At 44.3% G+C, this 14,289-nt stretch overlaps 2 protein-coding genes across 2 annotated transcripts in view; one reads left to right on the top strand and one right to left on the bottom strand.

Annotated features, from left to right (window-relative positions):
- Positions 1 to 3,798, bottom strand: part of Atpaf2 (ATP synthase mitochondrial F1 complex assembly factor 2) — a 15,197-nt gene extending 11,399 nt beyond the window's left edge. Inside the window, exon 1 of the mRNA XM_004640296.3 lies at positions 3,508 to 3,798. Within this exon, the coding sequence (XP_004640353.1) occupies positions 3,508 to 3,643 (136 nt within the window). The 5' untranslated portion in view covers positions 3,644 to 3,798. The remainder of the gene's footprint in view (positions 1 to 3,507) is intronic.
- Positions 3,799 to 4,014: 216 nt separating this feature from the next.
- The window catches only part of Gid4 (GID complex subunit 4 homolog), a 22,770-nt gene continuing 12,495 nt past the window's right edge, over positions 4,015 to 14,289 (top strand). Inside the window, exons 1-2 of the mRNA XM_023700192.1 lie at positions 4,015 to 4,445; positions 9,900 to 9,959. Coding sequence (XP_023555960.1) covers positions 4,257 to 4,445; positions 9,900 to 9,959 — 249 coding nt within the window. The 5' untranslated portion in view covers positions 4,015 to 4,256. The remainder of the gene's footprint in view (positions 4,446 to 9,899; positions 9,960 to 14,289) is intronic.

The following is a 14,289-nucleotide window of genomic DNA, read 5'->3' as shown; positions in this document are numbered from 1 at the left end:
AAAAAAAAAAACAATTTCAAATGTTCAAAAGATCTGAATAGATATTTCAAGGAAAATATACAAATGGGTAATCAGTATATGAAAAAATGCACAATAGCATTCATCACAATGAACATGAAAATTCCACACTGCACCAATCAAATATATTTTTTAAAAAACCATGAGCAAAACATACTGCCCAAATTTGCACAGGCTATGAACAGTAAGAAATAAAATTGTCAAATTTTGTATTTCAATAAAGGCTTGTCATCAATCAAAAAGACAGAATATAATAAGTGTTGGTAAAGATGTACAAAAACTAGAACCCTAACACACTGCTGGTGGAAATTTAAAATGTTACAACCACCATGGAAGCCTGGTAGGTCCTCAAAAAATTCAAAACTGTCACTATTGACAATTCTACTCTTAGGTAAATACATTCAAGGAAAATAAAACCACAAAAACTTGTTCACAAATGTTTTGAACAGGATTATTCATAACAACCAAAGGGCAGATACAACTCACATGTCCATCAGGGAATGGATAAGTAAAATGTGGTATAGCCATACAGTAGAATGTTATTCAGCTAAAGGTATAATTTGCTAGTGTGAATGAGTCTATCTTCAATCCCCAGAACCATGTGTATGCACAGGAACACACACACATCACCAGATACTGTGGCACACACTACAATCCCAGCTACTGGGGAAGCAGACCACAAATTTGAGACCATTCTGGGCAACAAGTCTTAAAGTGGCAGGTGGAACACATCTGTAATCCCAGCACGCAATAGGCTAAGGCAGGACTGTGTTGAGCTCAAGGTCAGCCTGGACTATACACTGAGATTGTGTCTCACAAAACAAAACAAACCAAACAAAAGTCTTATTTTTTTTTTTCTGGCTAAAAGTATACAATATACTATTTTCCAAATTGCACTTCATCTACAGTAGGGGTTATTAAACTTTGTCTGTAGAGCCAGACATCCAATATTCTAGGCTGTGCAGGTCAAAAGTTTTCTGTTGCAACTAACTACTCGTCTCTGCCAGTAGCCACAGTATGGCTATGTTTATATACATCTTTTTTTGACAAAAATAGGTGGCAGGCAGGACCTCTGATGTAAAGAATACACAATCTTCCTGAGTCCATACCAACACTCCATAAGAAACAAGGGTAACAGTGCTTCTGAGGTGGCAAAGACCACACAATGTCTTGTTTAGGTGATAAACAACTTGTGGATGGTGAGCTAAGACTTCTAGACTTGACCTTGGGTGTTTTCATTCATTTAATATGCTGCTTCATCTCAGCACCCCCCTCGAGCAATCAATAGATCTCTGAAGAGATGGTACAGAGCTTGAAGGCCACAACAGCCTCACATAGGTCTCCCTGCAGCACCATCTCCCCCTCCAACAACTCAGTGACCCCTTCATACCCTCCTCCCCTTTCAATAGCATTCAATATAGCATTGTCATTCCCAAGAGAGCAGTTTAATCAGTTTGCCAGGAAGTCTTCTTCAAGGACCCACTTAGGGGCTTCCCAGGGCTGTGATGATAGCTCAGTGGTCTGAAGCGCCTGCTTAGGCAAGCACAGGGACCTGAGTTCAATGCCTGGCACCACATGCCACCCCCGCCCTGCCCATGGGTGTGCTGAGTTGGCCAATAAGACCCAGCGTGGTGGAGCACAGCTGTAATCCCAGCGCTGGGGAGGCTCAAAACAAGAGGATCACTATGAGTCAGAGGTGTGTAGTAAGACCCTGTACCAAATACATTTAAAAAAAAAAAAAAAAAGATTTAATCTTCCATCACTCCAAAGACACATAAAAATCTCACAACTGGTTAAGGTCTTTGTAGAACACAAGGTCTGATATAGGTATCCCTTTTCTCACTCTGCCTCACTCATTCACACACACATGCCTAGAGCTTACAGTATAAACTAGAAGTATATTGTGGACAGCAAAGGAATTTTGTAGATTAAGTGTCATCAGGTGAAAGCAAACACCCATTCACCTACATTAACCCTCTGCTTTTGCCAGGTTGGTGAACCTTTAGTATGTACCTTTTGCTTGTACTCTCCCCAGGATGCCCCCTCCCTCCCTTCCTTCCTCTTTCTCACACCCCTTCCTCATTTATTTGAGAGGAGGTCTCACCAAGTTGTTCAGGCTGACCTCAAACTTCAAGGCTCAAGTGATCTTCTTGCTCCCACCTCCCCCACCCTGGTAGCTGGAACTACATGTGCGCAACATCACACCCATTTCTTCCTTTTTACTGGCTCTTCATGCTCTACCTCTAGCACTCTCACTTGGTTCCCTGCTGCACCCAACCTCCTTCCCTATTTATATAAAATTATGGAATTTGCTTTGTCTTGAACCCTGCCTCACCCACTCTGAACTGCACAGCCAAAAGAATCCTCAGCATGAACACAGAACTTCAGTCACTGAAGAAAATGAAGTAGTTATGGGCCCAAGATCACAATCCTCACAGGTCCATCCAACACCAGATCCCAGAGCTGTATTCCTGTTACAATGCCAAACTGCCTGGTGAGTTCTGAATTTTCTAAAGTGGGTAGTGTCATGGCAAGGTCTTTCACACCTTGCTGTCACTTCTGGACATGCATTTACCTACTATTCATCCTCCTCCCTACTGAATTCTCATTCATCTATCAAGGCCCAAGTTAAAATGCTCTTTTGTCCAAGATCCTTTGTAGATCCTGAACCCCCACGATGGAAATGGATGCTATTTTGTGTTCTTATAGGCTTCTTTGTAATTCCTTTATAACAGTATGTATTATTATAAACTATTGTTTGGCCAGGATAATGTAACCTGCATTTGCCAGTGAATATCATTCAGCTAGGGACTGTATAAATCTTCAAGACCACTATGCATTTTGTCCCAGCACAGAAAAACTAACTAAATGGCAGGAAAATGTCATTATTTTTCATTCATTGAAGTGAATCTCTTATTCTTACCCTAAAGTCTCTCTCCAGGAGCAATGAAAGAGCCACTAGCGTTTCTGAGGCTTCATCACAGCTATAGGTGGCCAAGGAGGCATGGTGTCAACTCCCACTCAGGAAAGGTTCCAGAGAAGGCAAGAGTGCTGCAAGGTCATTAAGACTGAGTGCTTGGAAACCCGCAGACAGTGCACGAAATGGGAGTTAAAGCCGGCCAGGTCTTGTGCTGGGTACTGGGGACACAAAGCAGTAGTTTACCCTCTGCCCTGTGACCTTGGAAATCCCGATCTGGAGCCCGAATTGCTCCTACTGAAAACATGGAAGATACCTGCTTCCCTCGCTGAAAAGAGGAATGCTCTAGGTTTTGAGAAAAACCGAACAGGCGCCACTGTACTATGCCCTGACTTCTCCGAGTCCCCTCAGGTCGACCCTGCCCAGGGCTTCACTTTACCACCTACAACGGCCCTGAATAACCTCATGGGCCTGAACCCTGCCTCACCCAGTCGGAACAGCACGGCCGAAACCCATTGCTTAGTTCAGCCCGGCTTAGCCTCCGGCCAAAAGGTAACGTGTCCAGGCCTCACCTGTCGGGGGCGCGTAGGCCCGGGCCAGACACTGGGGGACCAGCCCCAGCCTGGCGGAGGAGGCGGCACGGTCAGCAGGGGGACAATTTAGGAGGCGGCGCCCGCGGTCCCGCAGCCTAAGGCAGCTCCGCCACATCGCGCCGGCGGACTGGGAGCACGCGCGCGGTGAGAGACCCCAGCACAGGAAGCCGCACGCTCGAGCTGTACGGAAACCTCACAGCGCCACCCCACAGCCTCACGCTCCTCTGGCCGCCGCCATCTTTCTCATGACACCTACGGTGCGCCGTCGCAGCCGTGCACCCCGGCGCACACCCCCAGTCAATCAGCATCACAAATGAGCATCGCCCCGCCCCTCCACGCCGCTCTCGGCAAGAAGACTACAAATTCCAGAGGCCTTCTCCCGCGCGCCGCCACGAGTTTTCTCCGTTCGCCAATGGGCGGAAGCGCCGCGTGAAACTGATCCCGCCCCCCGGGCGCGCCCGAGCCAATCGGAAGGAGTGGTGTGTATGCGAGGACAAGTGGGGAGGGGGACCCAGCTCAGGACTGGGAGGCCCTTCTCGCAGGTCCCGGGGTCCCGGTGGTGGCCCGAGCGCTAGGTCCGCGGGCAGCGGGCGGGTGGCCGGCCCTCCCGTCCCCACCTCGCGCGTGCGCTCCCCGACGCCTCCCTCCCGGCCACCCTCTTCGGCTCCCGCGCGGCGGCAGCGGTTCCTCTCCCCCTCCCCCTAGCCCTGGCTCCGGGGGACCCCGCGATGCCGGTCCGCACGGAGTGTCCCCCGCCGGCCGGTGCGTCTGCCGCCTCCGCGGCCTCTCTCATTCCGCCGCCGCCTATCAACACCCAGCAGCCCGGCGTGGCCACCAGCCTGCTCTACAGCGGCTCCAAGTTTCGCGGCCACCAGAAGAGCAAGGGGAACTCGTACGACGTAGAGGTGGTGCTGCAGGTGAGCGCCGAGCCGGGCCGGGCCGGGGCCCGAGGGCCTCCTCGCGGCGCTCACGGGCCGAGCCCGCCCTCGGCTCCTCGAGCCCGAAGCCGAGGATCAGGCCCTCGCTGCCGAGGCCTCCTGCACCGGCGCCTCCCACCCGGGTCCTGCCCGGCTGGTGTCTCACACTCTCAGAGCCCCAGCCCTGACCTGGCCCCCGGACCCGGAGCCTGCAGTAGCCGGCTCCTGACTAGCCCCGAATACTGTTCCAGAATTGAAACCCCTAACCCGTCCGTCCGTCCGTCCGTCCGTCCGGGATCCGGAAGCTCCCCTCCCCATGACTGGCTGTGCGTTGGCGTGGGTTCATCCACCCCAAGACCTGTTCCCCTTACACCAGTCCTCCCACCTCCTACCAGTCTCTCCCTCTCAGACCTGAAGGACTGTTGGTTTCTCCGGACTCAGGACCCTCCTTATGACCGGGTCCGTTTCACATTCCCAGACCTGAGACATAACCCTACTCTCAGTGACGGGGCCCTTCCTCCTCCTGGGGAGACTGAGCAGCCTCCTCTAAGATTTAGAAACACACTGCCTCCATTGGTTGAGACACCCCTCCATTCTAACCATCTCTGTCTCTAACTCCCCCTGAAAACCAGATACTTGCACCTTGAGTGCTAGAGTGGAACTGTTAGTATCCTGCTTCCTGGGTCCCCGCCCCCCAGAACCACCGTGCTTCAAACCTGGTCCAGAAGTCCACATGCCCAGTTGCCTCCACACCAGCTCTCCTGCCCCAGGCTTCTTATACTCCTTTCCCTACACTGTGGCCCACTTGCCCTGGCTGTAAGTCTCCCTGGCCTCTTCCTAGACTTCCTCGCCCAGTATCTTCATCTAGCTTACTGGATCAAAGGGTTCTTTCAGTTTGCTTAACTTTTATCTACACAGGCACAGGGCTTCCTCCCAATCTCTGATACCCATATTCTGGGAAATCCAATTTAACCCAGTTTTATTTTGTGTCCCTTGACCTCCCCCTGTTTGACCTGGATTTCTGAGTACCCGCTGCCAGTCTCTGATCAGCTTTACAACTACCTGTTGGGGTCTTTTCCTGTACCTCATTTCTCTCACCCAGATGGTAGCACACTTGGCCCTTTTTCCCAGCCAAAAGAGTTGACAGTGAATATTTCTTTTTATCTCCCTTTCCCACCAAACTGTTCCTCAGTTTTTTACCTTCCCTGCCTTTGGACACACTTTCCCCTTCCTTTTGCTTGTTTTTTCTGGCACCACTTCCCCAGAGTTCCTCCAAACACCTGTGTGTATAAAGGGCTTCTGGAAGCTTAGAAGTCCTGTATGGTGCCTCTTGCTTCCCTGTGTGAGGGTGAAATGTACGTTGTGCTTGTTCATGATCATCTTTTGTCTTTATTTTATTTTTTTTTTTTTACTTTAAATATTACTCTCTTCTGAACAAGTAGTCCTGCCCTCCCAAAGACAATGTAAGTGATCTTTTCTTTCTGCTAAGTGGAAAGCAACCCAAGTCTTTTTTTTTTTTTTTTTTTCTCACTGACTTGTGGGGTTTTCTCTCTGGTTTTGATGGGCATCCTCACATTAACTCTATTGCTGATCTATGAACTATGACCTATTACATTTATTGCAACCAAAAAACTATGACTGATCGTTCCATCCTCAAAACTGTATGACTAACATGATGATGCTTTTTTGGTTTGTTTTTTGCTTCAAATGTGAAAATCTAACAAAGATTAGTTTTGTTTGTTTTTCAATTGAACTATTCATAAAATTTCAGAACTGAGATTCCTGGGTCAGTCATGTTTGGAATTATCCTAGGTTTGTACCTGTTCTGATGGAGTAAGGTAGTTAGGTGTTAAAGGGAAGTCTGCCTTGGTTATTGATACTACTCTCTTCTGTCATTAGTGTGTTATTTCTGAACTCTTGGCAGGTACTAGTCTCCTTGTGAACCAGCAGGAGCAGTGATTAAGTTGTATCACATCTGGTAGGTGTCAGGAAGCCCAGAGCAGAAACCTGGTCAGTGGTGGAAGCCACTTAAGTCTGATTAGGGGAGCAGGAGAGTCTTGGCAAGGAATGCTGCCCTACATCTGGATGGGTGATCTCCTTCTTCATCATTGTACCTAGTCAGAGGCTTATGGATTGCCCCATCATCTGGTTTTTCAGCTAAGACTAGTTTCTTAGACTCCCTTCTCTTAGATTATTTCTCTTGCCTTTCATAATGGAGCTTCCTTCCTGCTTTCTCTCTTTCCTTTTAAGCATCTTTTTTGAGGTGTAATTCTCGTACCATATTGTTTGTTTATTTTTGTGTGTGGTACTGGGGACTGAGTGAGCCTTTGCAGTCAGCTGCACCCTCAGCATTTTTTTTTTTTTTCTTTTTTGAGACAGGGTCTCATTAACTTAGTAAACTGCCCAACTTGCTGTCCTACCTCAGTCTCCCAGAGCATAATTTATATATTCAAGATGTACTCCTCAGTAGTTTGTATTCGTAGAATTGTGCATCACCATAGCCCAATTTTAGAACATTTTATCACCCCAAAAAGAAACTTTAATATCCTTTAGCTATTACCCACCTCCAATCCTAGGCAAATGCGAATTTTATTTTTTTTTTTTTTCTAATTTAAAATAGCCCAATCTGGCTTTGTCCTTTTGTGACTGGCTTCTTTGACTAGGCATAGCTTTTTCAAGATTTATCTATCATTCCTTTTTATTGTTGCATTATCTGTTGTATGGATATACAGCACTTTATCTATTGATTGGTTCATGGCCCTTTGAGCTTTTTGCCATATTTTGGCTATTATGATTAATGCTGTGAACATTTGTGTATGTTTGTTTTTGAGATGGGGTCTTTTTGCATTGCTCAGGCTGACCTTGAATTTAAGGTTAAGCTTAAGGTTACCTCAGCTTCCCGAATGCTGGGACTACAAATACATAGCATGCCTAGCTTATGTACAGGTTTTTACATGGATATGCACTTTCACTTTTCTTAGGAAGATAGATACGTAGTAATAGAATTGCTGTGCTACATGGTAACCCAGTGTTCAACATTTCACTCAGCTGCAGGTGATTTCTGAAGTGGGTGCTTCCTTTTACATTTCCACCAGCAACATATTAGGGCTCCAGCTTTTCCATAATCTTGCTGTTGTTCATCTTTTGTTTGAAGCCATCTTGGTGGATGTGAAGTAGTGTATTGTTGTAGTTGCTAATTTGAATTTCTCTAGCACATCTTTTCATAATATGCATATTTTCATGTGCCTTTTGACACTTTCTGTTTTGACATTTAAGTATAGGTTTTCAAACCTTTGTGGGGTTTTGACTACCACCTCCCATTACTTTGACTACTCTTTCCCCTTCTACAACCGCGGAAGCCACCAGCAGAATGATCCCTGGGTCCCTGTGAAAGGAATATTAAGAAGAGCAGCTGTTGGACACAGCTGTGCTGTGAACCCTCTTTGCTAAATGTTTGCCTTATCTTTCTCATTGAGATGCTGGCCCCTCATTTGCTTAAGGTTGTATATGGTGTATGCATTATGAGTTCACCAACTATCATCAAACTCACTGTGGGCAGGATGTAAGAGATGGTTGAACAGAGGCCAAACAAATTCTGATTCTTGAGTATGTGATAATACATGCAAATTTGAGCCAATTTGCAGTTCAATTTTTAATCTTATTAGCCGGTATGCCTGCTAACTGATACCCTTTCTGGGAACTGTGAAACCCCAGACTTCATTGAATTCAATGAGAATTGCACACATAAAATTTAAGGCCTCAGGTTAGAACGATGTGTCCTTTAATAAAAGTACTTTGCTGAACCATTTTAGTGTGGGTCAGCTGTTTTCCATACTGTCCAATGCCAAGGTCAGCAGATGAGGACATCTAAAATACTTAGGCGGTTTTTGCATGGAATACCCTCGTCACCAGCACCAAGCTTTATTAGCTTCGTGGCAGCCAGATTTCTTTGGTGCTGACATCATCTGACTAAGTTCACAGCTTTTAACGACTGCCTTATATTTGATTCATGGTGTAAATGGAGTAGTCGAGTTTCCAAATCCAGTAAATGCCACAGGACCTTTCTAGTTTGCTGAAATGAGACCTCAGTTAACATAAAAATCTGTGTGGTACAGGTACCACTGATTTTTTTTTTCTTTAATTCATAGGTTAGTATTCAGAGTTTCCAAGTTCATGACACAGATTCACTTTAAATCATGGACTTGGAAACTGCCTTTTTTAGTATGTCAGTAGATTTGGGTGAAAGATACTAGTAAAATATGATTTCATCTGCAAGGAACCATATTTTACATTTCAAAATAGCTTACAAAGTAATTGAACTTATTACCTTATATTACAAGGAGTCTAAAGGTGAAGTGGTTCTAGGTTGGTTAGTTAAGGGGCCTGTGATAGTCCCACTTCCTTCCATCTTTCTGGCCTACCATCCTCAGAATTTCCTTGCCTGTTTCTCCTGATTTTCTGATAGCTACATCCAGATACTGTCGCTGCTAGAGGAAGGAAAAGAGCCATATCTTCTTTTTATCCCTCTTCAAACACCAGTGATCCTTTCCAGGAGCTTAACATATATGTTCGTTGGCCAGAACTGGGTCACCTCGCCTAAACCAATGACTCCCAATGAATTGGAGGGCCATGCTTGCCTAAAATCCATTGAAGTTGACCACATTTTACAAGGCAGGGTAGGTGCCCTGCCAGTATGGAAAAAGAGAACGTTGGTTATAGGTATCTGCAGTTCCTCAGCAACCAATAACTGGCAGCTGCTAAACCTCAATATCTATTATGCCTGTTTTCAGCTCCTAACTGTTCACTAAAAAAACACAAGCATCTGTATATGAAATGGACAGAGTAGATATTCACAATATAGTCAGAGTTTGGGTTGGTATTTTGATTCATAAGTAAAATTTATACCACATAAGTCTTCATAAAATGTTATTCTTGAATAGTCTGCTTGTTTCATAAAGAAAAAAATGCATGCTGCTATTTAGTATAAATAAGAGGACAGTAGATTTCTTAGACCAGTGATTGAATAGTAGGAAAACAAGTGACCTAGAAACATGTTAAAAGGAAAATCAAGCTTGAGGTGAGAGATAATACCGTGTGTACAGGTAGAGGAGAGACCTCATGTCCAACAATGGACAGAGTCTATAAATAAATAGAAGATTTATATTGAAGACAGTATAAAAAGTGAGGTTTGAGTGGGCTCACTGTTCCAGAAAGGAACTTTAGTCTCACACTACCCAGTTCAAAGAAGTGGACAGTCCTGGGATCAGTTTATATCATCAGAACAGGCTTATAAACAAAGAGGACTGTGAAGGTCCAAGGCTGAGAGCTCCTTGGTCTGAGCTGGGTGTACACCGACTACTAGGTCTTCCTGATGCATCCTGGCCTTGAACATTACCTACAGTGTACCCTCAGTGGGCTCAGTCATTTCTAATGGTTTGTGTATCTTCTTTTCAGCACGTGGACACAGGGAACTCTTACCTTTGTGGGTACCTGAAGATTAAAGGCCTTACTGAGGTAAGCACATATCACATGAGCCTGAACCAGGAGTGGGTGGTCCACACCACAGTCCCATAGAGTTGAGGACAGGCAATTCCATAATGTTTTAAGCATTATGTTAAAAGCATAAAGCTTGCAGTTTTGATGTGACCTCTCAGAAAGCAGCAACATCTATGAAGATCTTTCCCCCTTGGTGTGGAGGGTGGAAAAGAGGCCCTAGGGCCTCTTTCATGCTAAGCATGCACTTTACCACTGAGCTACACCTTTCCCCTTCACGAATCTAAAGAAAAGTGTAATGGGCCCCATTGTGACCAGTACTGTTACTTTGGGTGTTAACCCTTCAACAAAATAAAAAATGTAGATAAGAATATGACCTCCTTACTTATTCTAAGTTTAACAGCCTTTAAGATTAGCATCAAAAGGGCCGGGGAGATGGCTCAGTGGAATAAGCGCTTCCCTGGCAAGCACAAGGGCCTGAGCTCAATCCCCGGTTCCGCCAAAAAAAAAAAAAAAAAAAAGAAAACCAAAACAAAGATTAGCATCAATTATATAAGAAATTTGTTACACACTATAGTTCATCAGAACAATGAAAAAATAATTGGTTTCCAACTTGGTGGTATATGTAAGACGATTTTCCTTCTTTTGACCCAACTCTTTAAACCTCAGAACTTCTGAGATTTAAGTGACAAAAAGGAGCATCCTTTTTTATTTGTGGTAAACAGGAAGAGGAGGGAGGGGGCTGCTGAGCTGCACTGTAAGAGAGAGAGAGATTGTCTGTCTGTCTGTCTGTCTGTCTGTCTGTCTGTCTGTAGCAGCATCCTGTGGCCTTTTATCACTTCTGATATTCTTAATGACCCCAGCAGGATAAGGCTATGTTAGATGGAGCCAAGAGACATTCTCATTCTGCCCTTACCAGATTTATGACTTTTAATTTCTCTTTATTTTAGTTTCCATCTGTAAATGAGAATTAAATCTGTAAAATGAGAAAAGTGTGCTGTGGTTAGTTGTAATGACACATATCTGTAATCCCAGGTACTCAAGAGGCTGAGGCAGGAGGATCACAAGTTCAAAGCTGGCATCAGCCACTTAGACCTTGTCTCAAAATTAAAAAAGTATAATGATGATGACAATAATAATAATGGAAAGATCCAGGGTCTTGTCCCTGCTAGGCAAGAGTTCTACCACCAGGCCACACCCCCAGCCCTCCTACTTTGCTATAGTAGAAGCTAGATTAAGGTTCCTATAATCTTCATTGTTGAGACAGAAGTTATCTTCACCTGTAGAAACATATCTAGTCAGGTAGGATTAGAAAATGATAGCAAAATAAAGGATTCTAACCTTTGGGTTTGTTGTAGGAGAAAACATAGTAAAACAGAATATGCTCAACTCTTAAGGCATCCAAATGCATTTGTTAATGGAGTGCAGAGCATAAACATTTCACTTCATAAGGAAACCAGCAAAATGTGTAACGCATTGGAATGCTAACACTGACTCCAAAGCCTGTCAGTTGGGTTATAGGACGCTGCACAGAAATGGTAAGTAGCATTAGAAATCTTGAGTCATGGGCTGGGGAGATAGCTCAGTGGTCCAAGCACCTGCCTGGCAAGCACAAGGACCCAGGTTCAATCCCCATTACTGCATGCCATGCCAGCCCCGGAACCCCAGGCCCATCATGCCTTGAGTATGATGGCACACATCTGTAATCCCAGCACTGGGGAGGCTGAGACCAGAGGATCGCTACAAGTCTGAGCTGTGTAGTAAGACCCTGTAACAAATAAATAATTTTTTTAAAAAAGAAAGAAATCTTAAATCAGTGTGCAGAAATGCCAATGATTGGGAGTCTTTACTAAGGGAACCCCCTCTGAGATATGAATAGCAGTGGGGTTTCCTTGAAGATGATGGGGTAGCCAATGGGATGTCTTGGGCTCCTAACAGAACCAAGGAGACTCTTGCTCCTGTCCTATTCTTGGGGTGCAGGTAGAGTGACCTTTGTATGTACATGTTTTCCCTAGATCTGGTCCACCACAGGCCAACATGGGTTCATTAATGCTGCCTCCAGGCATTTAGTTAAAGCCTAGTGTTTGCTGGGATTCATAAGTCCTGCCCAGGCCTCAGAATAATTAGAATTCTTTTTAAATAACTTTTTAGTAACTTTATTGAGATATAGTTCAATATGATTCACCCAATAAAGTATACAATTCAGTGGTTGGGAATGTAGTTCAGTGGCAAAGTACTTACCTAGCAAGCAAGAGGCCTTGGGTTCCATCTCCAGCACCAAATAGACATAAATAAATAGTATAATTCATTAGTTCTTGGTGTATCCATAGAGTTGTACAACTATTCAGTATGATTTAAAGTCATATCTCTAACATATGGTTCTTGTAGATAGTAAAGTTCAGAAAACCATTATGAATCTGAATGAATTTTATATCTATAGTTTATTTTCTTTGCTGTCTCATTTAGAACTATTAAAATATCTAGGGGCTGGGAAGATAGCTTGGCAGTGTAAGTGCCTGCCTGGTAAGCACAAGGACCTGGGTTCGATCCCTAGTACCACATGCTGTGCCATGCCATGCTGGTTACCAAAACTGGGCATGGTGATGCACACCTGTAATCCCAGACTAGGGAGGCTGAGACAGGAAGATCACTATGAGTCCAAGCTGCATAGTGAGACCCTGTACCAAATAATTAACAATTTTTATAAAAGAACTATTAAAATATTAAATATGTAATTTATTTGAATTAAACTGTGAGTTTCAGCATAATAGTTGTCATCCTCATGAGTTCAATGTGCACTATTGAAAATAATTTGCCTCACATTCACAAAGCACAGCTTTAAAGTTTGTGTGCCTTTTAAGCATGAAATTCCAGAATTGTAAAGGATAGGTATTAAATAACACTCTCTTTGTACTATATCTCTAAGCTGGCAGGGAGGTCCTTTCTCAGGAGTTCAACAGCTGGCTTGTACCTGGGAGCCCAGCAATGGGGATTCATAGTCAAACCCACCACTTAGTCCTTGGATGGATGTAAAACTTCATGAAGTTGTGCTAGATTTGTTTCAAAACAGGGAGACTGATCACAGTAACCAAACTCACAAGAAACCAGTGTGTAAACATTGGCTTAATGTCACTCTCAAAATGAGATAAATGCCTGTTCTAGAAGTCCCTGTTGACTTATTGGCCAAATAGATGTAAATTTCCCAGAGGATAAGTATGCATGAAAAATCAAATAGCCATCATTGGACAGTTAAAGGTGAGCCTGGAATTAGAGGAGCTAGTTGATGTCTTCAGGGGCTGAAGTCTATATGTCCCAGTAGACAGTGGGCACCAGGCGTGGGAAGTGATAACTGACTAGAGCTCTCTCCTTCCGGTTTGTTTTTCTATTGCCTTTCCTTCTGCTGCCATGTAAATTATCCCCAACTAAGCTTTGTACTGTAATCAAGTGCTTAAGTTTCTTGTGCTAGCCCTAAGAAATATTTTATCCTCTTGGTGATTTCTGTGTATACCAAATCACATTCATTGGACATTTTGTTAATTCTTGGAGTCTGAAGGACCTTGATATACTGCCTAAAATATTTTGGCAAAAGGTCAGTGTAGTCATTCCTTAGTAAAGCTAATGGTTTAAACCGTAATTATTCTGATTGTATTAGAACCACTTTGTTCTTCTATCCCTTTGGTAGGAGTTTTGAAAAATGATTAAAGCTTAAAACTCAAGAAAACAATATACATAGCTTCTAGTTTAAAATTTCAAGGCCTGGCGACATAGCTCAGCAGACTAAGCACTAGCGCACTTAGGCAAGTGCAGGGACTAGGGTTTGATCCCCAGCTCCACAGGCCCTGCCTGCCCCACCCTTCCCTGGGCTTGCTGAGCCCTGTGACTGAGACTGGGCAAGACTGGGTGTGGCGGCACACGCCTGTAATCCCAACACTGGGAAGGCTGAAAACAGAAGGATCACTGGAGTCCGACCTGCGTAGTGAGACTGTAGCAAATACATTAAAAAACCACTAAAATTTTAAGTCAGGTACTAGCTTACATAAAACTTTCTCTTAATATCCTTCTTAAAGACAGATCAGTATAATTTAGTTCATTACTTAAAACTTAGGTTTCAAAAAGGTTTCTCTTGGGGGGCCTGCCCCTTAGCTCAGTTCTTTAAGTGGCTGCTTCAACAAAGCAGTCAGGCTCAGGTTGCTGTGGTTTGATCCCCACAACACAAGACAGCCAGTCATGCCTTGAAGGCATTCGGCGCAAAAAAACCAACAAAAAACACTTCTGCCATTTCGGGCTGGTGAGATGGCTCAGTGGTCTAAAGCACCTACTTAGAACAAGCTAAGCTAAGCAAAAACACAGG

The sequence above is a fragment of the Octodon degus genome, unplaced genomic scaffold, assembly GCF_000260255.1.
Source record: "Octodon degus isolate 3935 unplaced genomic scaffold, OctDeg1.0 scaffold00122, whole genome shotgun sequence".
In the NCBI taxonomy this organism is placed as follows: Eukaryota; Metazoa; Chordata; class Mammalia; order Rodentia; family Octodontidae; genus Octodon; species Octodon degus.
Note: the sequence above shows the minus strand (reverse complement) of the source record. Positions and strands in the feature narration are given on the sequence as shown.